The sequence below is a fragment of the Symphodus melops genome (assembly GCF_947650265.1).
Source record: "Symphodus melops genome assembly, chromosome: 13".
Lineage (NCBI taxonomy): Eukaryota > Metazoa > Chordata > Actinopteri > Labriformes > Labridae > Symphodus > Symphodus melops.
In genome coordinates this window covers 16298070-16323523 of record NC_136703.1, presented here as the reverse complement: position 1 = coordinate 16323523, position 25454 = coordinate 16298070, and the positions used below count along the sequence as shown (strand labels likewise).

Sequence of the window (25454 nt, the reverse complement as noted above, 5' to 3'; positions counted from 1 at the left end):
CGTTGCACACAGGATTACCCTCTGTATATTTTGAATACTTGCACATGTTATCAGATATGAACCCACCACAACAGGAATACACTTGAAAGTTTCTAATAGATGCGTTATGTAAGAACCAATCGTATAACAATTACAGCGTCACATAAAGGCCTACTTAATCTGTGTCATACACTTCAAAAGATTTTGTTAAATTTTAATTTCAGGTTTTTAGTTGCAAATAACATTTTTAACAAGTTCCCGTTTTTAAAGTAAGAATCATTATAAACTGAGACATTATAAAACATTCCCAAAATAAGATATAATTAAAAACAGATTACAATTGTATAGTAATAATAAACATAATATTATATAACACCAGTCATCATCTCATTAAACACCACTCAAAGACAAATAATCTAATCTCATGTCTCAATCTTCAAACGAATAACATCAACTAAAACACCACTGAGTATCCTCCATCCCTGAATAAAACCACAAGTCAAATATTTACTCTGTTACACATGTTGGAAGTGTGTAGTGGAAAAATATAATTAGATACTGTCTGCACAAAAATGTAACCGTTTCACAGGTGCTTTATATTGAGATACATGAGATGAGTGAACTTTGACTGCTAACAACATACTTCGACTCCCTGTTTTCATTAACAACCTTGACTCCTTTTATCTTCAAACAACTGCAGTTTCGATTCAGATAACAACTTATGAAGTCATCGTTGCAGAGCAGACAAGACAGGGATGGTATCTCAGAATATTATAGAAGACCAATCACAGAGATGCAATGAAACATTTTATGCAAATGTACAACCCTAGTTTAAGAGTATAAAGCTTCAGCGCAAACGGAATTGTGCGGGTTTTTCTGCGAGGCACTCACTTGATGTGACTTTGTATGATCCCCCTTTCTGCAGAAAGTTACTCTATGCAATAAAATACCCAGAGACAAAAGACTTTGCTTTCAGATCTTCATTCAAACAGAAAAATCCACGACAAGTGCTTTACATGTTCCCCGACAAAGAAGAATACAACCTATAAAGAAATGTTAAAAAAAGCATCCACCTTTTTCTTGATCAAATTGTAAATGTGTGTGTGTGTGTGTGTGTGTGTGTGTGTGTGAATCTGTCTCCACGCTGGTTTGTCTGCAGATTGAAGAAATCCAATCAATGCTTCAAAAATGGCTGGAGAGAAAGTTTGTGTGTGTGTGTGTGTGAGTCAATAGAAGTGTGACAACGTTGGCAAAGTGTAACAAACACACTCCCCCTTAGTCAACATGAAAGTTGAATTTTAAACGATCAATTTAAAACAACAGAACAGCATGTATGTGATTAAAAGCTAGAAAAACATGAGTCCTGGGTCTGAATGTGAAATAATTCACTGTTATTCATGGTTTGAGCCATTTCCATCAGCTTCAGGAGGATTGGTCTGATTACCCTCAGGTCCAACCAGATTCAGCTCCATCTTTAACCTGCACGTCAATGAAGAGACAAGTACATCCATTTTAAAGAAAGCAGTTTAGAGTAAACCTAGTGAGAGATAAACTGAAGCAGAAAAGATTCTATTGAACAAACTATTTATCATTCAACTTATTCCGAAGCAAAAAAAATGCTCTCATGTCTACAGTCCAATTTAAATGAATAAATAGGTCTGATTAGCTCATGTCGACACTCTGTTGTTTTGTTTTATGAAGGATACGTGTTATTCACAATGAGACGGGGAGCTGACCGGATTGAAAAGTGGATGCGATTAAACTGTTTGTCATGGATTGAAAGCCGCCTCAGCTCTTAGGCTGTCATTTGGGGCAGCACTAGCTTAGTCCGTAGGGACTTGGATTGGGAACCGGAGGTTCTCTGGTTCAAGTCTCAATGCGGACGGTCGGGTAGCTGGAGAGGTGCCACTTCCTGGGCACTGTCAAGGTTCCCCTTGAGCAAGGCACCAAAATCCCCTTCCTCCAACCAGCTCAGAAGCGCTGCTCCCTCACTCTGACGTCTCTACATTAGTGCTTGTCCATAAGATCCTGTTTGTGCATGTGTACTGTATCAGCCTATGTGTGTCTAGCATGAGTGTGAAAACTTAATTTCCCCATTTGGGATAAATAAAGCAAATCTTCTTCTTGGCAATTCTAGCAAGGTGACCGCCATCGATGGGACTCCAAAGCCCCCTGCAGTAACAGATGGGTGACATCACTCAGTCTTCGTCTATTAATATTTACACTCTATGAGTTGAGCCCATCTCCTATTTGTTCAAATGGAGGAGGCTGGTTTATGAATACAGACAATCAGCATGGGGAGTGCTAAATCTTTTGTCTTCACTTCCAGGCAGGTGTTACCTGTCTTAACCTGAGGGGCCCAAACCAGAGTCCTACACAGGTCCAACTTTACAGACCTGTAAGCCTCAGTACAGAAACTTGACCGAGTGTAGAGACTTTCTGACTAACCTGGATGCAAACCAGGACAGAGGACCAATAGCATGTTTGGCAGTGTTTCAATTTGATAAATGTGTGTAGGCTGTGTCAAGTTAAAGTTGCAAATCAATGAGAGCAGAGCCTAACCAGCACAGGTAAGCACATCTTAACCTGAAAGGAAGACTGGAGGCTGACGCTGCCAGTACAGCTAATATATTATAATTTGGTGATAATATATCCTATAACATCTTAGGTTTCTATTATTATTTAAGGATTGAAAATCATTTTACCACTGGTCAAAGTGCTGTCTTGCAGCCTCCACACTCTTGTCATCAGTCTTCTTACAGAAGACTCTGATCAGCTGCTCAGAAAAGCAGGTTGTGCGAATCCTGGATGCCTGTAAAGAAGGACAGCAACTTTTATTTGAGTTTTGGGTGATATAAGCTGCCTTACAAATATGTAACCAAATAAACGTGATAAAAGTGATAAAAAATGTTTTTGTATCAATATTTAGTTATGACCTGATCTTTGGACATTGATTTTGCCTCATCAGGTTCAGATTTGCTGTAGAAGTGCATATGTTTGATAGGATCCTCGTCTTTCTTGCCATAGTCCATGTTAACGAACTAAAAAGAAGATTGAGAGTAAAAGGATGTGTGCCATAACAAATTCTGCAAAATTGTACAAATAAAAAGATCAGCCAAACCCAAGGTTAAAAAAAAAGAAATGAGATGAAAGGAAATAAAATAAAAACTCACCAGGATTACAAAGTCATCTTTTGACAGTTCTGCTTCTTCATCAGTTGAGGGTTTAGCTAGTGTTTTTTTCCAGCCAGGAATCTTGCTCTTGACAGTGAAACAGAAACGATGAGAACGTGGAGAAAGAATAGATTGAAGGTTTTTTTTTCCATTTTAAATTGACAGTGTGAGCAACTTGGGATCAATTAATATTCTACTATTTAGTTATGACCTGATCTTTGGATATTGATTTTGCCTCATCAGATTTAGATTTGCTGTAGAAATGCATATGTTCGATCTGATCCTAGTCTTTCTTGCCATAGTCCATGTTAACGACCTCAAAAGAAGGTTGAGAGTAAAATGAAGTGTGCCATAGCAAATACTGCAAAATCCTACCATTCAAAAGATCAGCAAAATCCACAATTTTACAAAAAGGTGAGATGAAAGAAAGATGAATTAAAAAAAGATCTGGATTTCAAAGTCCTCTGGTGTCAGGGTGTCCTGTACAGGTAGAGCCAGTTTTTCTTTCCAGACTGAAATCAGGCTCTTGTCAAGGAAGCAAAAAGTCAAAAAAGATGGATAGATTTTAAGTTGACAGTGTGAACAACTTGGGATTCAGTTAATATTCACTCAAAAAAAACTTCATCTGCTTAGTTTACATATTTTTGACTGTAGAGCTGCATGGTATGATTTAAGCATCATTTTGCTTTGTGCACAAGTGCCATGGTAACATCCCAGGACGTGCATTGGTCTATGTGCTCATAAGGTGTAGGGTTGAAGTGATCACATGCAGTGTATGATGATGAACTGTTCATTGCTTAGAAGTTCAAGAGCCCTGTCACAGAAATTAAATGTCGCTTTCAACGTATAAGGGTTCTTATTGGAAGAAGAAAATAGACTTAAAGACCCAAATGATAATACAAATTCTAATTTTATGAACATGACAAGACAACTTAGTTTTCCCAATATCATGCAGTTTTATTTGACTCATATGCGATACTGTCTGACTTTTCAAGCTGCTATGCAGTCCACATTACACTTTAAAAAACTGTTTCAAGCAACTGTTCAATAGTGTTTCTGTTCATGTTAAATAATAACAACACAGGCAAGATAAAATGCTGGAGACAGTAAAAATGCAATGTAAACATTATCCAGCTTTGTGATATCAGTGCATAGATCATGTGTTATACATAAATGTAATGGAAAACAAGAACACAGTGACTTACTGTATAGTCCTGGATGGAATTCTTTGGCCTTGTCTCACCAACAGACCTGTAGATCTTTCGAGAGACAATGTCTTCCAGAATCTTCCTTGCCTCTTGTAGCTCCGGGCGGGAAGAGTGTAGTATTTTCTCAAACACCTTGTCTAATAGAGTAACAGACAAGCAAACAAACAATAATTACAAACACAACAATGTGTGAATTTAATTCAAACACACTCAATACATTATAAGACTTTGCATGTTAATTTATAAATAACTACAACAAATTTAACAGTCTGGTTGATGTATCTTTTAACAAATGCATGATAAATAAATACATCTGACAGAAAGCAGCATCTAACAAAGTGTTTTTCCAAACAGTGTTAAAATATGTCAGACTTTGTAAATAATTTGATAGCTAGCTACTCTGTTCCAAATATCAAAGGTTCATGACAGGCAGTTGTTCAAGATGCTTAAGGCTGGATTTGTGAAATCCTCAAACTAACTTAGGTCAAACTTCAAAACGACCAAGTGCCAACGCCAAATTCCTTTTCAGATTGTTGGGTGTCATTCATTATAATGTCTTGGTACTCCTCAAGTCTCAATTGCCCTTAATTAAAAAAAAAAAAAAAAGAATAGTCAACAGCACACATTCAGATCTACACACCTGTGAGCTTTGTGTAGGCCTCCATGTCCCTAAAGGCTGTAGAGAGAGTGAACAGCCTCCCTTTTGATCCTTTAATCTTAATGTGTTGGTCTGCTTTCAAAAAAGCCTCTGCAATCCTGTTTGTTAATATCAAACATATTATTACTGATGAAATAGTGAATCATGATGCAGATTAAAGAAGCTAAATCAGAAGGAGACCCCTCTTATGTTTGGAGTACTAACATCTGAAGGCAGGCACTTACATATGTTCTATGACTTTGTTTACTCTGTGCTGATAGGCTCTTTTGTGGAGACGGTGTCTTGTGGAGAACAAGTCGTACATATGGTCCTCCTCCTGTTGAGGATAGGACTGTAGTTTAGTCATAAATAATAACATTATCAGATTGCTTTTAATTATCTGATTACAAGCTCAAGGTTATCAGCACCTTGTCTCTGGTGCAGATGGTTTTCTTGCCATCAACCTCACACACCCTGGCAAACTTCATGAAGCGATGATAGTCAAAGTTGTTTTTGATCCCCAGGTAGTAAGAGTCCCTGAGGAGAGGCAGATTAACACAATGTGAAGAAAATAGATGTATAAAGTGAAACCTTTTTAAGGGTTTACAATTGCTCTACAGTCAGACAGACAGACAGACGGTCATTAAAACCTGACCTGGCCAAGTAGTCAAACTTGTCCACATCAATGCTGTTTCTTTCGTTGGACACAATTTCGTAGAGGAAGGCCTTTTCTTTTGGACGCCCTTCGTACGGCCACTGCTGGGATGACGACACAAAGTGAATCAGGACCAGTTTTATTGACATGTTGTTGTCAGTGAATTTACACTGCAAAGAAAATGACCATTTCACAAAAATAGAGATAACAAAGCAAAAATGTTAAAGCAAATTAAAGCATGACAAAATAAATAGTGGGTCCAATTTCAAGATCTGAGTTTTCGGCATAACAAAAACTTTTATATAGAATTTTGTTAAGAAAAGACTTGCTTCTTGAACTTGCCTCCTGGCCTTGAGCTTCTTGTAGAGGTCCAACAATCATCTCCTTAATGAATGTCAAGTCATCAGGTGTTAGTCCATGTTCAGTTCCATTCCGTTTCAGCAGGTGGTCAAGCATGTCACAAGAACCCTGTTCATGCTGCAAGACAGACACAAATGTATCAACACAAGACTCAAAATATACATATAATAATCCCACATACGGTACTTTAATTTCCCCACAGTTGCAAAGAACATCTCAAAACGTGTGTATGTAAACAAAAAAAGTAAATGTCAGAGTTCCTAAAGTTTCTTGGAATTTAGCAAGTGATTTGATGTCAGACAATTTTCTGTGGACTTTATTGTATACAAAATCCTAACAGTCTGTATCAGGGTTAGCTAGCTGAACCCAACCCATTCCCAGCCTTCGGTCTTTCTTTTAAGACAAATATTATTATATTATTTTCGTTTGATTTATCTAAATCTCATCAATTACATGATTAAGGGTTGAACAACATTAAAAAAATCTTATGCATCTTCTGGAAAGCAGTAACATGTCAAATAATGAGCGTAATAGAGTAAAGTACATGGACCATTTAGCGGCACAAACTACACAGTTCATTGTTATTAAAGAAGTGGTTTAACAATCTGGGAAATGTGTGTTATTACATTTTATTTGTAGGCAAACAAAAATAGAACATGCTGGATTGTGTTTTAAAGGAACAAAGTCAGTGTAAAGTGTAAAATGTACATGTGCTTCAGTTTCACTGTTACTCAGTATCTCATTTGTTTGATACAACAGAAATATTTCTTCTTACCTTCCATTCCCTATTTCCCAGTGCTTTGGGAAGGAACATGTTATCATACAGATGGGAAAAGGGTCCATGACCTTGAAATAGATGGATACATAGAGGAGTAATTCACTGATACTGTGCAGATTACACAGTCTGTCATTTTTTAATATGTCTTAATAAAGCTGTTTGTGTTGAGGAAGGATTATTCCTGAATCTCAGCTTGATGGTATTTCTTACAAGAAAGTCATTCATTTGGAAGTATTTTTAACACAGTCCCTTTATAGATTGAGCTACTACCACACCTCCCTTGTAGATTGTATTTGTTTATGCAGCAGCTATTGTTTATTTGAAAGATGGAAATGTTATTTCTGGAATTTCCTCTTTGCATATCCAATAATTACACTTTTTAAACCATTAGTATAATATTGAAAAGGGGTGCATTACTCACCCAGGTCATGACAGAGGCCAGCAATCTGCACACACAGGATGTCTTTGTCAGTGATGTTGAGCTCCGGCTGCCTTGTCTTTAGAGCCGTAGCCAGCTCTCCTGCTAAGTATGCCACCCTTTAGACCAGAGAAATATCTTTTTAGTTGTAACACAATTATCTCAATAGAATATGCTACAAATATAAAGATAGATAGATAGATAGATAGATAGATAGATAGATAGATAGATAGATAGATAGATAGATAGATAGATAGATAGATAGATAGATAGATAGATAGATAGATAGATAGATAGATAGATAGATAGATAGATAGATAGATAGATAGATAGATAGATAGATAGAGATCCCCTCTGAATACAATAATAATAATATAATTTTTTGTATTAGATCGATACTAAGACATGCACTGTGTTCTGCTTTTATTGCTTTTACAAAGTACTAATTAAAACCACCACGAGTCTTCTCCTTATTTGGACTGAGGTCACCTGTGAGCTGAAATCTGAAAACTTGCTGACTTGCCCGATCGAGTGTTCAAAGCGGTTGTGAGACGCTCCTGGGTAAACAAAGTAGACACCTCCAAGCTGCTTTATGAAGCGAAGTCTCTGGAACTGAGGAGTGTCAATGATCTTGATGAGGAGTGGGGGTAACTCAATGCTACCATGGATGGGATCATTAAACACCTGCAGAAAACAAACAAGCAAAAGCTAAGAACAATGAAATGCCTCGAACAAAACAACACCAGGAAGAGCAGCTCAAGTTTGCCTGAGGGCAATGGATAATACATAGACACAGATATTAACTTTGTGGAGGTGTGTTTGTGTGGTGTGTATTCTATAAGCCTTCATTGTTCTGTTTATTCTCACCAGCCGCAGAAATGTGCTGTGATGTTTAGTAAAGTGTGTAAAATATTTTACCTTGGTATCAGTGGTGATTGCTCTGTAGAATTTAAAGAAAAATAACATTCATAGTATGAACAAGTGAAACTTCCAACTTCCAACTTAAAAGACATTTGTATAATGTTGGGATATTGAAAACTGGTTGAACAAAGAGAGAGATACTCACTTTTTTGCCTTTTTGGCTGGACTTGCCATTTTGCCACCAACTGGATAAAAAAGGAAGAAGTTAAAAACAAACCATTTAACCTCAGTTTTACTCAAGTTAAAGGGCAAAATAAATCATGAGTTTAAAATAACAGTGCAAACGACTATAGCTAGAAAACAAAACTCTAAATTTTCCTTTAATCGTCCAAGTCCTTTAGTAGGTACAAAGTTGTCTCAGCTCCCTTTGACTTAAAGAAAAAAATCTATCTATACCGTCTTTATTGTTTAAAAGCTGTAAGATGTTGTATTTACGTCAAGGGAATGTTTCTGATGACGATCTGTCAAGTGGTAAATGTCATTTAAATAGCTGCCTCAGGCTTTTTTATATGACGCTTAGGGTTTGAAAATATCTGACATCTCCACCACACCTATGTCATTGGTCACCGCCCTCATAGTGATCCTCTTCTGTAATTGATCTGAATAACAAACTTTTCAGAAAACAAAACTGAAAGTGCATCAGAAGTCCTTAAAGCATATTAACAAATCAAAACACAATAAGTAAGTGAAGAAATTACATGATCTTAGAAATAAATCAGTATTAGAAGTTATTGCTGGAGAAACATTTAGATTTTTGATAAAGGATTATTACAGATTTTTTTGTGTGCCTGTATCTTATCTTGACTAACACTGTCTCACAGAAATGAAATGAATGACATTTGAACACAAAACTCCATGGCCTGGTTTGTTGAAGAGATTTTACTTATTTCAAAACAAAACGTGTGTTCATATTGCTTTTTTTTTTTTTTTTTTAATTGAACCAGGAGATGAAATATGTTTAATTTGGATACCTCTTAAGGCTCAGCGGCCACATACGTGGACAGCACTTTTTAGGTCTTATGTCCACAATCGTGTTCACTGCTAAATTGGGGCCATTATAGATAAGTACGTGGGCACTTACACTGCCATCTGGTGGTGTCAGAAGAGTCTAACATGCTACGGTAAAAGACTGACCTAAGACTGACCTAAGATTGATCACAAGGGACGATTCAAGTCGCAGCTCCATACACAGATATGTCTACGTCACAGTCTATGACATCGACCAGGTAATTAGACTGGTAATTTACTGGCTTATTCTTATTTAGATATTTATAGAAGTGTTGGACACTTACTATGACGAGCTATTTTTATTTTTTTTTAAATGTAAAAATAAGAACTTAGCATGTTGCAAAATATGATGTACACATATGTGTACTTTGGGTCTGAAGCTCCTCGAAAAAGCGAATATGCTAGTAAACATGCACACATGTAAAATGAGTATCTGGTGCAGCTAAAAAGCTGTATATTGTCTAACTGTAATATATATATATATATATATATATATATATATATATATATATATATATATATATATATATATATATATATATATTTTTTTTAGTTTGTTTTATTTATTTGAACTGGGGCAGTGTACAATATACATTAACCTTAAAAAGGAGAGATGGATTGTACCAGGTTGTAGCACTTGTGCTAATTTCCACCTGCAGTTCTTGGGCAGGCTGTTGTCAACATACAAAGTATGCACACTCCAAAGCATTATATTGCATTTAAAACTATCACATACACACTAATTACATTACTGGATAAAAAGAGTTACTATCTAAAATAAATAACAAATTCAACCACTAAACAATTCAATCACTAAACATATAGACATACATAGATTAGTTTGGTTAAAAATGTCAGTAAAATGTCATATGCTAGGAAACTAAACTAGCTTGCAGCTAACAGGTGCAGTTAAAAGCTGTACATTGGCTAGCTGCTAAATGTTATAAATAACAATTTAATCACTAAATACATATATACATTGTACAGTACTATTGAAATAATTTACAAATAAATAATACATAACTACATGAATGACATTGATATTTGTATTTGATTTTGTCCTGTTTTTATTTCCAGAGTGTTTTTCTGTGCAAAAAGTTTTGGAGCTACTTGGGTTAATTGATGGCGACAATTTAGATTTGAATTTTTCTGACAGTAATGATCCCGTTCTGGATGAAAATTAGCAACCATCACCACAGGAGCAAATCAGCAGTGAGGATGAGGGTCTCATTCCTGAGCCCCTTTCACATATCCTGGGTTTTGTTTTTCACATTTTGAATACAACATTTCACAAGAGCCGTACTGTAAATGTGACTGTCAAAAAGGGAGGGGCAACATTTTTGTAATTACACTATGATGATGTTTTTTTTAATTATTATTATTTTTTTTTACTGTCGTTCAAAACACGTTAGTAGCATGATGGAAATGTGAATATTTTAAAAATATATATTTTTTATAGTTTTATATTTTGTTACAGGCATACAGTGTCATCCTGCAACTGTTTGCAGCTTTTCAAATGATCCATGCAGTAGTTGTAACTGTTCAAAATGGGCTAAAATGCAATGTTCCAAATTGTTTTTACTCTCTGATATTGAAAACATGTTAAAAAAAAGTGTGTATGTGTTATTAATACATGCAAAAGCAGTCATGAAAAATACTGCTGTGTTCAAGGTGGAAATAAAGGAGTTTTTCATTCAATTACACAAAGTTGACTTGATTGTGTTTTATGGAAATTCGGACCCAGAGTCCACATATGTGGACATCATTTTTCTCTAAAAGTACATCATGTCAAAAGATGATGTTTAGTGTTTATTCTAATTAGGTTCCAATAAGCTCAAATAGCAACGAGAAATAAAAAAAAATGCATGTTAAAAAACAGCTTGGGCCTCTTACTTCGTCTAGTGGACAAAGTAAGCTGTCCTTCTGACCTTTTTCTTGCCTTTAGAGTTTTCATGGTATTACTGGAGTTGAAGAAAAAATATGATTGATTAAAAACATCTATCTATAATAATCTTCATCCTATAAATCTCATGTTATTCTGTAGAACCCTGTAAAAATCTCTACAAGAATATTCAGTTTACTGGAATAAGTGAACTACACTACCAGGACGAATGTAAGCCCACACTACCAAAATGTAGGCTTACATTTGTTTGGAAATAATTACTCCAAAATAAAAAAGTCAAATGCGAGCAGTCAGAAAGGACCAAACGGTATTGCTAAAAGATTTAACACTTTATTCGACTAACAGTAAAGAGCATTGATCTCAATTGTCTTGTGATCAGTGAACATCTACTGCAGTTTGGTGAACCATTTAGAAAACAATCTAAAAATAGCCTTTATAGATTCAGATAGCCTCATGCTAACCTAAACCTACACTTCAAGGTAAAGAGAAGTAAAACTTAAACTGAAAAGTATTTTGTAGTTGTGTAATGTGATTGTTGTACCACTCTTCTATGGCCTGGCGGCTATGTCCCACATTTCATGTACAGAGACTATAGTTCTCATCGCAGCAGTCGTGGGTTTCCAATGTGACCGATGCCCTTTGCTGTATTTCACCCCCTACTCTCTTCTCCCAACATTTCCTGTTTCTCTTCTGTGGTCCTATCTAATAAAGACAAAAAGGCCCAAAAAACATTTTAAAGAAAAGTGTTATTGTGACTCCTTACCGACTGAACGTCTGAAATGACAGGACTCTATGGTGCCACAAACAAAACTCATATCACTAGAAGAAGGAGACTTGACTCTTTTCTTGACTTTGAAGCTCTATAAAGTGTTCCTGGGATCCTTTTTTTTTTCATTTTTTGGAAAGTTGGAGAAGTGTACAGATTCATTGGTATATGTTCATAACTCTACACACAAATTGTCCTTAAATGTGGTCCCTGTAACACTGTTTGAAGATAAAATGCTACGTGAGAAGTTATGGTGGGGCACCCGCCATAGTGACACTGTCACTCTGGTAGCTTTGAAGCTCTATAAAGTGCTCAAGAGACCCTTTTTTTCTTTGAGTAAAGTTCTGGATTTAGTTCAGAAAATATAGCATTGAATTGTTTCACTTCTACAACTTTCACATTTCTCCACCCACATTTTATAGTGCACCTTATAAAGCTGAAGGTAAACAAGTTCAACTTGAAACATACAATTAGAATCATTAGACATCTGACTGAACACAATAAAAAAAACATAGGAGTGGACACACCTGTCCTTCAAAAACACAGAGCAGCAGTAAAGAACACTCCACCTAATGTGGGATTGTGAAAGTTCATTCACTGACACTGTGTTGTTGGTTTGTCCAGAGAAGTAGCTGGCATATAATGCTTTGACACGTCAGAGGTGTGACAAAGTGTCAGTATTTGTCCAGCTGGAAGAAGAAATAGATCAAGTTAAATTTCTTTCTACCATCGTGTAAGATAAGACCATTGATACCTGGAGCCTGGCTCTGTCTCAAATCTATCTGCCAGCATCCAGTTAATTCAAGAACATGAAATCAGGTGATTCAAAACTGAGCTTAAGTATACCTCAGATCAATACTGTGAATTTTACAAAACAAGTCCCCTTACGATAAGCCTCTATCCAAAAATCTAATCAAATCTCAAACTCAGACGTCCTATTCCTCATCAAATACAAATCATTTCCCTTCCACACCACAAGGAGACACCATGCAGTGTTTAGGTGTACACGTAGAACCTCCTGCTTTATAAATAGAGGTCAGAAGAAACTCTTTCTCCTTTTGTTCCGAAACATTTCCATGATGGACAGCTGTTGTTGCCTTGTGTCTTTTGAATGACCACCAATGTGAAAAAGGCGCCCTCGAGTGGACGTTTTCGCCAGTGTTTGATAAGTTTTACTTTCAGTTTTGCTTTGACTCTGGCCACAAAACACGTCTCAACTCGTCTCAGTTTTCTGTGATGCTAGTCCCTCCCAGTTGCTGTCTGATGTGAAGTGCGTCTAGCGCAAGTGAGTGAACGTGTTTAAAATATATAATTGAGCTTTTCTGGAGTATTTGACAATGCATGTTATGTTTGCCTGCAAAGCTCATGTAGCTCAGGTTCGTGTTCAGCACTGTGTGGATATATGTTAGCAGCTAACTGTGCTACTTCTGTCAAATATATCATGTGCGCTGTGTGACTGTGGCAATATAGAGACTATAGTTCAGTTATGGGTGGTGTTTGAGCAATGTTGTTGATAAGTAATTATACTGAATGCCTGCATTGTAGCCTTACTTATTTGTTTAATTATCAGGGCACGTTCATGGCATTTAGCGAGGTAGCCACTGAATAATGTCCAGTAGATGGCAGTGTTGCTTTACTAATGTATATAAATGGGCTTTGTGATATACTCGTGAGCCTGTCATACGATTTCTTTACTGTGAACTGCATTCGTTAATTAAGAGTTTGTTTATATGATGAAATATGTTCATTTAATATGGTTATTTATACTTAATTGTTTTGTGTATGCTTTACACAGAACCACTGAATCATCAGAAACAAATAAACCAGTGGAAATTCAAGACGTGTGATTCTTACAGATCACCTGCAGCGGGTTTCACACAATAGGATCCAGTACAGTTAATGCAAGAAAGCTACAACTTTCTCACAGCCAATGTGAGTTAAAGATTTCTTTTTACTCTTGGATTATGTTTAAAGAATTGACATTAATTATAATATGAACAACTATACAACTTAATTTGAAGATTGTCCGTATGATTTATTTGGATAAATATAAATATTGGAATCAATTCTTTCTTTCTTTAGAACGCGTCATTTATGTTACAAATAAAAGGATTCAACTGAATACAATTCTGTCTCCTGGTGGTGTGTGGCTCCAGTTTGAACTTTCAATGACCTTCAGGGGTCCTGGTTTAGCTCAGTGATTTGAGGGTGAGCTCCATGTACAGTCCTCTTTCATTGGCCCCAGATTAAACTCTGATCCTTGGCCCTTTGCAGCATATTGTCACTATCTCTTTTTTTTATATTGAGGACACTTGGTAAATGCACAAGACACAAATAAATCCTTTGAAAAACAAATCGGTCACAAATTGGCATAAACAGATGAAACCTTCATTCTGAAACCAACAGTTACAATAAAGAAGAAAACCATGAAAATAACACAATAAATGAGTGCAGAGTACTATAACAAAAATCAATCAGATATTTGAGCACCCATATTCTTAACTTAAAGTTTCATAGTGGGGATGCCCAGATCCGTCGCCAGACCTCAGTCTTGGGGGGGGGGGGGGGGGGGGGGGGGGGGGGCAAATGAAATGTGTAGGGGGACATAATTATGATTAGCCTACAGCACATATATTTTTTAATAATCCCGTACTGTATTCACGCAGCGCGTTTTGTCGGCTATGTTTAACACGTTTATCAAGTTAAACATAGCCTACACCTACATAGAAACAATTTATGAATATCCATTAAACACTTGACTATACAGCATACTGTATTAGATGTACATTTAAAGCAATCAACAGAGGATATGCATTGACATGAGACGCACAAGCACAGAGACTGTGAACCTACTTTGAGTGGCAGGAGCGCAGCGCTGTCCTCTTGCCAGTCCCTTCTCAGCACAGCTGGAGGCGACGTTTCTCCATTGAGAAACTCCTCATCAAATCATCCTTCCATTCTGTCTTAAATTTGTGAGTGAGGTCCTTTTCAAAAGAAAGCTGAATCGGCTGAGCCTTGCGTCTGTGCAGCATAATGCGCCGATGTTCAGAGAAGACGTTCTTTGCTTTCTTGCTGTGGAAGCTCCTAAAGTTAAGGCGAGGGTGTATATGCTGTGAGAACAGTCAGCCTTGCTTGTAGTGCACAGTGGAACGTGCTGAGGATGTTGGCTATTGTCCATTTTCCAGCTTCGGGGGGAACCGGGGTGTCAGTTATTTTCTTCACCAGGAACTCACGAGCCACAATATATTCAGATTCAACCTCATCAGTTCCAGCTAATACCAGGAGAGGGGTTACCTTTGATGGGTCTCTGGGTTCTGCCTCTGGGTTCAAAGCTGAGCTCACTACTGCGCTCTCCAAAACATCCATCTCACCTTGCACAGCATCGATAACACTGTAAAACAATCCCATGAACTCAGTCTTTTCATCTGTCACTTTGTGACTGACCAACTGTATCTTCAACTACAAATCCGCGGGGGTTCTTTCTAATTGTGCGTCTTCTCTTGTTTGGACCAGGGTCGGTCACCGACACAGCCTCGGTGGCCGATGCTGGAGGAGGATAACAAGGCGCGCAATGAAAAGAAAGCCCCGTAGCCTTGACGCGCACCTCCACTCCGAGGCCTTGTGTGTTTTCCACCTCTGTGGCTATATCGGGAAAACTCTTCATCACAACTTTAACCGTTGCCAAGTGGCCAGTCCATCTCTGGTCCAAGAGACGTTTCAGGGTATCGCCTTTGTACAGAATAGCCACAGTTGGCTTCCTGATGAAATTGTACAGCAAAAAAATCGTTGCACAACAAGATGAAGCTGGTGATTAAAGCAGTGAATATACGGTATGTTGTGATCCAACCTGTTTTGGAGCAATTTCAGCACACCACCAACAGGAGCGATGCGCCATCATAAACCTGACTCAGGATTCTGTCCGAGCTGAGTCCAGCACTAGTGAGCTCATCAATAATGACACCTGTCTGAGCCTCTGCATCACCTTTCTTCGATGTGGCCATTACCAAGAGGCGCTCACACACACCGTAGTTTTTGTCGACCAAACGCACAACTACAGATGTATTTTCTTGGCCTAAAGGATCCCGTGTGCCATCCACTTTACCGACTTGTCTCTCTATCTCCTCTGTCACGAGTTTGCTCATCATTTCGATGATCTCGTTTGGTATCTGTGGGCTGGTATCGTGCATTCTGTGGGATTGTGTTTGTAATCCTTTTCAGTTCATGGTCTTTACGCATGCTGTACTCAATAGTGGAAATGGATTTACCACTAAAAACTCCAGCATATCAATTACAGCGGACATGTAGTATCTGTTTCGAGCCAGTTGCTCTGAATTTGAGAGTGGAAATCTCTTTTCCTGTCTCTCTACATTTTTGTGAATCTCTCTAAATTGCTTCACAGGCTAAATGTTCTTTTGAAGCTGCATCCTTATTTAAGCACTTGCCTGTTTCAATTGCATGTTTCCAATCATTAAATCCCTTCATGGAGAAGGTCGTGTCCAATGATACAGATTTGAATTTCCTGCAGGCATTAACAAAATGCAGAGTCCTTTTCCACTGAGTACTCAAGTCCAAAACATATTTTTAAGCCCTGTTTTATCAACAACCCAAATGTAGTTCGATAGATTATTCAACATTGAACACAGGATTTCCTCTGATGTTTATTTTGAATACATGCACATGTTATATAAACCCATCACAACAGGAATACACTTGAAAGGTTCTAATAGATGTGTTATGTAAGAACCAATCGACAAACAATTAAAGCGTCACATAAAGGTCTGCTTAAACTGTGTCATACATTTAAAAAGATGTTAAAGTTTAATTTTAGTTGTTAAAATGCAAATAAAAGATGTTACAAGTCCCAGTTTTTAAAGTAAGATTCATTATAAACTGAAAAGAAGAAGACAATATAAAACATGCCCAAAATAAGATATATTTTAAAACAGATTAATATTGTTTAGTAATAATAAACATAATATTATATAATACCAGTCACCAAAACATCACTCATGATCATATCTCATTAAACACTCAAAGACAAATAATCTAATCTCATGTCTCAATCTTCAAAAGAATAACATCAAAACTAAAACACCACTGAGTATCCTTTTTTTTGTGGTTTGATAGAAGTGTAACAAACACACTGAGCCTTATATGCAAAAGGGCCTTATATGCGAAAGTTGAATTTTAAACGATCAATTTAAAACAACAGAACAGCATGTATATGATTAAAAGCTAGAAAAACATGAGTCCTGGGTCTGAATGTGAAATAATTCACTGTTATTCATGGTTTGAGCCATTTCCATCAGCTTCAGGAGCATCGGTCTAATTAGCCACAGGTACAACCAGATCTGGCTCCGTCTCTAACCTGCACGTTAATGAAGAGAGAAGTACATCCATTTTAAAGAAAGCAGTGAAGAGTAAACCTAGTGAGAGATAAACTGAAGCAGAAATTGTTCTATTTAACAAACAATCTACCATTGAACTCATTCTGTTATAAGTCTGTTTTTAATTGTACAGGTTTCATTTTTTTTTACATTTCCCTTTCGTGTTCGATACTATGCTCTTCATGATTAAATTTAAAGTAATTTGATTAAAGTATTGGTGTTTTAATGAATTGTCTAACTCCTGTTCTTCTCTAGGGTCAGCTAGACACCGCAGCAAAAAGTTGGGCCATGGAGCAAATTGTCACAGCATATCCTTAACAAAACACCTTTGATGTGTGGGATCAAGCAATAGTTATGACAACAACAACAACAACAACAACAAAGCTCAGTTTTCTGCACTAGTGAGGACTGCTCTAATTTACGAGTACATGTTCACTAGTAAGGTGTACAATATCTACTAGTTAACTAGTAATAGCTAAAATGTCAACTAGGCACTCTAGTTTTTACCTTCCTAGTTTACTAGTAAAGCCCCATATAGTTTACAAGTAAACAAATAAGTGTCTCAGTGTCCCCTAGTAAAACTAGCAGGTGTCTTTTTGGCCCCTGCAGCAGCTCCCCCTTGCCTTGCTGCTCCTCCAAAAAAGAGGTGCAGATTCTGCCCTCGCCATAGTGATCTCAAAACATCTAAAGTTTGCCAGAGATGCAATGCATGTACATTTGCACAGACCTGGCCTCACATGCAGACATGTAAATGAGCTCTTATTGGCCTTTTATTTTCAAATGGAATAAAGAAATGGTGTTCATGTGTTTGACTGAAGTTGTCACTAAAGGTGTGACACAGAATTGGGTCAAATTTCCATTTTATATATTTTAAATGACAATCAGAGCAGGCAGCAGGTGTAATTATTTGCTGCCATTCAAAAAATTCTAATGTGAATTCAAACCCATCTCCTATTTGTTCAAATGGAGGAGGCTGGTTTATGAAACAGACAGTCAGCATGGGGAGTGCTAAATCTTTTGTCTTCACTTCCAGGCAGGTGTTACCTGTCTTAACCTGAGGGGCCCAAACCAGAGTCCTACACAGGTCCAACTTTACAGACCTGTAAGGCTAACCTGGATGCTAATCAGGACAGAGGACCAATAGCATGTTATAGTGTGGCTCAGTTTGGCAGTGTTTTGATTTGATAAATGTGTGTAGGCTGTGTCAAGTTAAAATAGCAAATCAATGAAAGCAGAGCTTAACCAGCACAGGTTAACCTGAAAGGAAGACTGGAGGCTGAAGATGCATGTACAGCTAATATTTTATATATTAGTGATAATTTATCCTTTAACATCTGGAGATTATTAAGGATTGAAAATCATTGTACCACTGGTCAAAGTGCTGTCTGGCAGCCTGCACACTCTGGTCATCAATCCTCTTACAGAAGACTCTGATCAGCTGCTCAGAAAAGATCGTTGTGCGAATCCTGGATGCCTGTAAAGAAGGACAGCAACTTGAATTTGAGTTATGGTGACATAAGCTGCCTTACAAATATTTAACCAAATAAACAGGAGAAAGATTGTCATAAAACATGTTTTTATCAACATTAAGTTATGACCTGATCTCTGGACATTGGCCTTGCCACATCAGGCTGATTTTTGCTGTAGAAGTGCATACATCTGTCAGGGTCCTCGTTGTTCATGCCATTTTTCATGTTAATGACCTAAAAACAAGGTTGAGAGTAAAATGATGTGTGCCATAACAAATTCAGCAACATCTTACAAATCAAACAATCAACAAAAATCCCAAATTTTACAAAAAGGTGAGATGAAAGAAAGATGGAAAAAAAGACCTGGATTTCAAAGTCCTCTGGTGTCAGGTTGTCCTCTACAGCTCGAGCCAGATTTTCTTTCCAGACAGGAATCCGGTTCTAGTCAAGGAAGCGAAAAGAAAAAAAAAAAAAAAACGGTGAAAAAAGATAGATAGATTTTAAGTTGACAATGTGAGCAACTTGGAATTTAATTCTTATTCACTCAAAAACCTGCCTGACTGAGTGTAGATATTTTTGACTGTAGAGCTGCATGGTATGATTTAAGCATCATTTTTGCTTTGTGCACAAGTGCCATGGTAACATCCCAGGACGTGCATTAGTCTATGTGCTCATAAGGTGTAGGGTTGAAGTGATCACATGCAGTGTATGATGATGAACTGTTCATTGCTTAGAAGTTACTGTCACAGGGCTTTTGATGCAAATTAAATGTCACTTTCAACGTATAAGGGTTCTTATTGGAAGAAGAAAATAGACTTAAAGATCCAAATGATAATACAAATTCTAATTTTATGAACATGACAAGATAACTTAGTTTTCCCGATATCATGCAGCTTTATTTGACTCATATGTGATACTGACTGACTTTTCAAGCTGCCATGCAGTCCACATTACACTTTAAAAAGAACATCTGTTCAATAGTGTTTCTGTTCGTTAAATAATAACAACACAGGCAAGATAAAATGCTGGAGACAGTAAAAATGCAATGTAAACATTATCTAGCTTTGTGATATCAGTGCATAGATCATGTGTTATACATAAATGTAATGGAAAACAAGAACACAGGGACTTACTGTATAATCCTGGATGGGCTTCTTTGGCCTTGTCTCACCAACAAACCTGTAGATCTTTCGAGAGACAATGTCTTCCAGAATCTTCCTTGCCTCTTGTAGCTCCGGGCGGGAAGAGTGTAGTATGTCTTCAAACACCTTGTCTAATAGAGTAACACACAAGCAAACAAATAATAATTACAAACACAACAATGACTGAATTTAATTCAAACACACTCAATACATTATAAGACTTGTCATGTTGATTTATAAATAACTACAACAAATGTAACACAGTCTGGTTGATGTATCTTTTAACAAATGCATGATAAATAAATACATCTGACAGAAAGCAGCATCTAACAAAGTGTTTTTCCAAAAAGTGTTGAAATATGTCAGACTGTTTGTAAAGTATTATTCTGTTCTAAATATCAAAGGTTCATGACAGCCAGTTGTTCAGGATGCTTAAGGCTGGATTTGTGAAATCCTCAAACTAACTTTGCTCAAACTTTGCTCACACAAATTCCTTTTCAGATTGTTGGGTGTCATTCATTATAATGTCTTGGTACTTCTAAAGTCTGAATTGCCCTCAATTTAAAAAAAACAATAGTTAACAGCACACATTCAGATCTACACACCTGTGAGCTTTGTGTAGGCCTCCATGTCCCTAAAGGCTGTAGAGAGAGTGAACAGCCTCCCTTCTGATCCTTCAATCTCAATGTGACCGTCTGCTTTCAAAAAAGCCTCTGCAATCCTGTTTGTTAATATCAAACATATTATTACTGATGAAATAGTGAATCATGATGCAGATTAAATAAACTAAATCAGAAGGAGACCCATCTTATGTTTGGAGTACTAACATCTGAAGGCAGGCACTTACATATGTTCTATGACTTTGTTTACTCTGTGCTGATAGGCTCTTTTGTGGAGACGGCGTCTTGTGGAGAACACGTCGTACATATGGTCCTCCTCCTGTTGAGGATAGGACTGTAGTTTAGTCATAAATAATGACATTATCAGATTGCTTTTAATTATCTGATTACAAGCTCAAGTTTGTTTGCACCTTGTCTCTGGTGCAGATGGTTTTCCTGCCTGATGGCAATTCACACACCCTGGCAAACTTCATGAAGCGATGATAGTCAAAGTTGTTTTTGATCCCCAAGTGGTAAGAGTCCCTGAGGAGAGGAAGATTAACACAATGTGAAGAAAATAGATGTATAAAGTGAAACCTTTTTAAGGGTTTACAATTGCTCTACAGTCAGACAGACAGACGGTCATTAAAACCTGACCTGGCCAAGTAGTCAAACTTGTCCACATCAATGCCGTTTCTTTCGTTGGACACAATTTCGTAGAGGAAGGCCTTTTCTTTTGGACGCCCTTCGTACGGCCACTGCAGGGATGACAACACAAAGTGAATCAGGACCAGTTTATTGACGTGTTGTTGTCAGTGAATTTACACTGCAAAGAAAATGACCATTTCACAAAAATAGAGATAACAAGGCAAAAATGTTAAAGCAAATTAAAGCATGACAAAATAAATAGCGGGTCCAATTTCAGATCTGAGTTTTAGGCAGAACAAAAACTTTTATATAGAATTTTGTTAAGAAAAGACTTGCTTCTTGAACTTGCCTTCTGGCCTTGAGCTTCTTGTAGAGGTCCAACAATCATCTCCTTAATGAATGTCAAGTCTTTAGATGTTAGTTCATGTTTAATTCTATTCTGTTTCAGCAGGTGGTCAAGCATGTCACAAGAACCCTGTTCATGCTGCAAGACAGACACAAATGTATCAACACAAGATTCAAAATATAAATAAAATAATCCCACATACTTTAGTTTCCCCACAGTTGCAAAGAACATCTCAAAACTTGTGTTTGTAAAAAAAAAAAAAAGGTAAATGTCAGAGTTCCTAAAGTTTCTCAGAATTTGACAAGTGATTTGATGTCAGACAATTTTCTGTAGACTTTATTGTATACAAAATCCTAACAGTCTGTATCAGGGTTAGCTAGCTGAACCCAACCCATTCAAGACAAATATTATTTTTGATTTATGTAAATCTCTTAACCTAGATGATTAAGGGTTGAACGACGTTAAATAAAATCTCATGCATCTTCTGGAAAGCAGTAACATGTCAGATAAATAGTTGGCATAATAGAGTAAAGTACATGGGTCATTTAGCAACACAAACTACACAGTTCATTGTTATTAAAGAAGTCGTTAAGCCATCTAGGAAATGTGTGTAATCACATTTTATTTGGAGGCAAACAAAAGTAGAACATGCTGGATTGTGGTTCAAAAGAACAAAGTCAGTTCAAAATGTACATGTGCTTCAGTTTCACTGTTACTCAGTATCTCATTTGTCTGATACAAAATAAACATTTCTTCTTACCTTCCAATTCTTCAATTGATCCAATTTCTCTGTGTATTTTCCCAATGTCTCGTCTTTCTTCTTTTCCCAAACTTTGGGGAGGAACATCATATCATACAGATGGGAAAAGGGTCCATGACCTTGAAATAGATAAATACAGGAGGAATTCACTGATGTGCAGATTGTACAGTCTGTCATTTTTTAATATGTTGAGTTGATAAAGCTGTTTGAGTTGAGGAAGGATTATTCCTGAATCTTCGATCTCTTGATGGTATTTCTTACAAGAAAGACGTTAATTTGGAAGTATTTCTAAAAGTTCTTATCACAGTCCCTTTACATACCACACCACCGTCATACATTTGTTTATGCAGCAGCAATTGTTTATTTGAAAGATATAAAGGTTATTTCGGCATCATTTCACCTTTAATTCACTCTTTACATACCCAACAATTAAAATTCATAAACCGTTAGTATAATATTGAAAAGGGGTGCATTACTCACCCAGGTCATGACAGAGGCCAGCAATCTGCACACACAGGATGTCTCTGTCAGTGATGTCGAGCTCCGGCTGCCTTGTCTTTAGAGCCGTAGCCAGCTCTCCTGCTAAGTATGCCACCCTTTAGACCAGAGAAATGTTTTTTTAAGTTGTAACACAAATATCTCAATAGAAAGCTACAAATGTAAAAATATGTTTTATTATAGTTTGTATTAGATCCATACTAAGACATGCACTGTTTACAAACTACTTTAATTAAAACCACCATGAGTCTTGTCCTTATTTGGACTGAGGTCACCTGTGAGCTGAAATCTGAAAACTTGCTGACTTGCCCGATCGAGTGTTCAAAGCGGTTGTGAGACGCTCCTGGGTAAACAAAGTAGGCCCCTCCAAGCTGCTTTATGAAGCGAAGTCTCTGGAACTGAGGAGTGTCAATGATCTTGATGAGGAGTGGGGGTAACTCAATGCTATCATGGATGGGATCATTAAACACCTGGAAGAAAACAAACAAGCAAAAGCTAAGAACAAGGAAATGCCTCGAACAAAACAACACCAGGAAGAGCAGCTCAAGTTTGCCTGAGGGCAATGGATAATACATAAACACAGATATTAACTTTGTGGAGGTGTGTTTGTGTGGTGTGTATTCTATAAGCCTTCATTGTTCTGTTTATTCTCACCAGCCGCAGAAATGTGCTGTGATGTGTAGTAAAGTGTGTAAAATATTTTACCTTGGTGAAGACTGGTCTGTAGAATTTAAAGAAAAAGAACATTCACAGTATGAACAAGCGAAACTTGAAACTTCCAACTTAAAAGACATTTGTATAATGTTGGGATATTGAAAACTGGTTGAACAAAGAGAGAGATACTCACGCATTTGCCATTTTGCTCCGACTTGCTAAAAGAGGAAGAAGTTAAAAACAGTCATTAAGTCATTAAGTAACCTCAGTTTTACTCAGGCTAAAAGGCAAAATACACCATGAGTTTAAAATAACAGTGCAAACGACTATAACTAGAAAACAAACCTCTAAATTTTCCTCTAATCGTCCAAGTCTTTTTCGTAGGTACAAAGTTGTCTCAGCTCCCTTTGACTTAAAAACAAAAATCGATCTATGCCGTCTTTATTGTCTTAAAGCTGTAAGATGTTGTATTTATGTCAAGCTAATGTTTCTGATGATGATCTGACAAGTGGTAAATGTCATTTAAATAGCTGCTTAAGGCTTTTTTATATGATGCTTAGGGTTTGAAAATATCTGACATCTCCACCACACCTTTGTCATTGGTCAACGCCCTCATAGTGATCCTCTTCTGTAATTGATCTGAATAACAAACGTTTCAGAAAACAAAACTGAAAGTGCATCAGAATTTCTTAAAGCATATTAACAAATCAAAACACAATAGGGAAGTGAAGAAATTACATGATCTTAGAAATAAATCAGTATTAGAAGTTAGAATTTAGATTTTTGATAAAGGATTATGACAGATTTTTTTTGTGCCTGTATCTTATCTTGACTAACACTGCCTCACAGAAATGAAATGAATGACATTTGAACACAAAACTCCATGGCCTGGTTTGCTGAAGAGATTTGACTTATTTCAAAGCTAAACGTGTGTTCTTATTCCTTTTTTTTTTATTGAACCAGGAGACGATAATTTGGATATTTAAGTGGACAAAGTAAGCTGTCCTTGTGACCTTTTTCTAGCCTTTAGAGTGTTCATGGTATTACTGGAGTTGAAGAAAAAATATGATTGATTAAAAATAGTCTTCATCCCATAAATCTCATGTTTACTGGAATAAGTGAACTACACTACCAGGACGAATGTAAGCCTACACTACCAAAATGTAGGCTTACATTTGTTTGGAAATAATTACTCCAAAATAAAAAAGTCAAATGCGAGCAGTCAGAAAGGGCCTAAACGGTATTGCTAAATGATTTAACACTTTGTTCGACTAACAGTAAAGAGCATTGATCTCAATTGTCTTGTGATCAGTGAACATCTACTGCAGTTTGGTGAACCATTTAGAAAACAATCTAAAAATAGCCTTTATAGATTCAGATAGCCTCATGCTAACCTAAACCTACACTTCAAGGTAAAGAGAAGTAAAACTTAAACTGAAAAGTATTTTGTAGTTGTGTAATGTGATTGTTGAGACTATAGTTCTCATCGCAGCAGTCGTGGGTTTCCAATGTGACCGATGCCCTTTGCTGTATTTCACCCTCTACTCTCTTCTCCCAACATTTCCTGTTTCTCTTCTGTGATCCTATCCAATAAAGACAAAAAGGCCCAAAAAACATTTTAAAGAAAAGTTTTAGTGTGACTCCTTACCTACTGAAAGTCTGAAATGACAGGACTCTATGGTGCCACAAACAAAACTCATATCACTAGAAGAAGGAGACTTGACTCTTTTCTTGACTTTGAAGCTCTATAAAGTGTTCCTGGGATCCTTTTTTTTTCATTTTTTGGAAAGTTGGAGAAGTGTACAGATTCATTGGTATATGTTCATAACTCTACACACAAATTGTCCTTAAATGTGGTCCCTGTAACACTGTTTGAAGATAAAATGCTACGTGAGAAGTTATGGTGGGGCACCCGCCATAGTGACACTGTCACTCTGGTAGCTTTGAAGCTCTATAAAGTGCTCAAGAGACCTTTTTTTTCTTTGAGTAAAGTTCTGGATTTAGTTCAGAAAATATAGCATTGAATTGTTTCACTTCTACAACTTTCACATTTCTCCACCCACATTTTATAGTGCACCTTATAAAGCTGAAGCTAAACAAGTTCAACTTGAAACATACAATTAGAATCATTAGACATCTGACTGA

General features: G+C 36.9%; 4 protein-coding genes across 4 annotated transcripts in view; all 4 read right to left on the bottom strand.

The window, feature by feature from the left end:
* Positions 1-517: 517 nt before the first annotated feature.
* Positions 518-25454, bottom strand: part of LOC306834244 (deoxynucleoside triphosphate triphosphohydrolase SAMHD1-like) — a 66254-nt gene continuing 41317 nt past the window's right edge. The window contains exons 14-17 of the mRNA XM_079360080.1: positions 3153-3239; positions 2916-3020; positions 2685-2791; positions 518-1458 (exon numbers count right to left, since the gene is read on the bottom strand). Coding sequence (XP_079216206.1) covers positions 1371-1458; positions 2685-2791; positions 2916-3020; positions 3153-3239 — 387 coding nt within the window. The 3' untranslated portion in view covers positions 518-1370. The remainder of the gene's footprint in view (positions 1459-2684; positions 2792-2915; positions 3021-3152; positions 3240-25454) is intronic.
* LOC306834204 (deoxynucleoside triphosphate triphosphohydrolase SAMHD1-like) lies at positions 3588-23925 on the bottom strand (the record flags this gene model as incomplete). Its single annotated transcript, XM_079360037.1, has 12 exons — positions 3588-3677; positions 19796-19935; positions 20410-20525; positions 20652-20743; positions 20835-20946; positions 21061-21161; positions 21401-21535; positions 22158-22276; positions 22638-22753; positions 22965-23125; positions 23361-23376; positions 23888-23925. 12 exons carry the CDS (start codon positions 23923-23925, stop codon positions 3588-3590), a joined length of 1236 nt encoding a protein of 411 aa, XP_079216163.1.
* Positions 3958-8310, bottom strand: LOC306834206 (deoxynucleoside triphosphate triphosphohydrolase SAMHD1-like; the record flags this gene model as incomplete). Its single annotated transcript, XM_079360040.1, has 12 exons — positions 8275-8310; positions 8127-8148; positions 7732-7892; positions 7212-7327; positions 6788-6858; positions 5995-6129; positions 5653-5822; positions 5426-5534; positions 5243-5334; positions 5001-5116; positions 4358-4497; positions 3958-3966 (listed from the first exon to the last, which is right to left on the bottom strand). The coding sequence occupies exons 1-12, from the start codon at positions 8301-8303 to the stop codon at positions 3958-3960; spliced, it is 1170 nt and encodes a 389-aa protein (XP_079216166.1). The 5' UTR covers positions 8304-8310.
* Positions 16452-19097, bottom strand: LOC306834594 (deoxynucleoside triphosphate triphosphohydrolase SAMHD1-like). The gene is made up of 4 exons (XM_079360620.1): positions 19026-19097; positions 18792-18896; positions 18561-18667; positions 16452-17174 (listed from the first exon to the last, which is right to left on the bottom strand). Exons 2-4 carry the CDS (start codon positions 18885-18887, stop codon positions 17132-17134), a joined length of 246 nt encoding a protein of 81 aa, XP_079216746.1. The 5' UTR covers positions 18888-18896; positions 19026-19097; the 3' UTR covers positions 16452-17131.

Bases quoted from the DNA above. Each gene is read 5' to 3' on its own strand.
- LOC306834594 (XM_079360620.1), bottom strand. From the start codon at position 18,887: ATGAAAAATGGCATGAACAACGAGGACCCTGACAGATGTATGCACTTC. The intron at 18,668-18,791 runs GTCATAACTTAA...CCTTCTTTACAG, and splicing joins GGCCAATGTCCAGAGATCAG to GCATCCAGGATTCGCACAAC. The intron at 17,175-18,560 runs GTACAATGATTT...ATTAACGTGCAG, and splicing joins AGACAGCACTTTGACCAGTG to GTTAGAGACGGAGCCAGATC.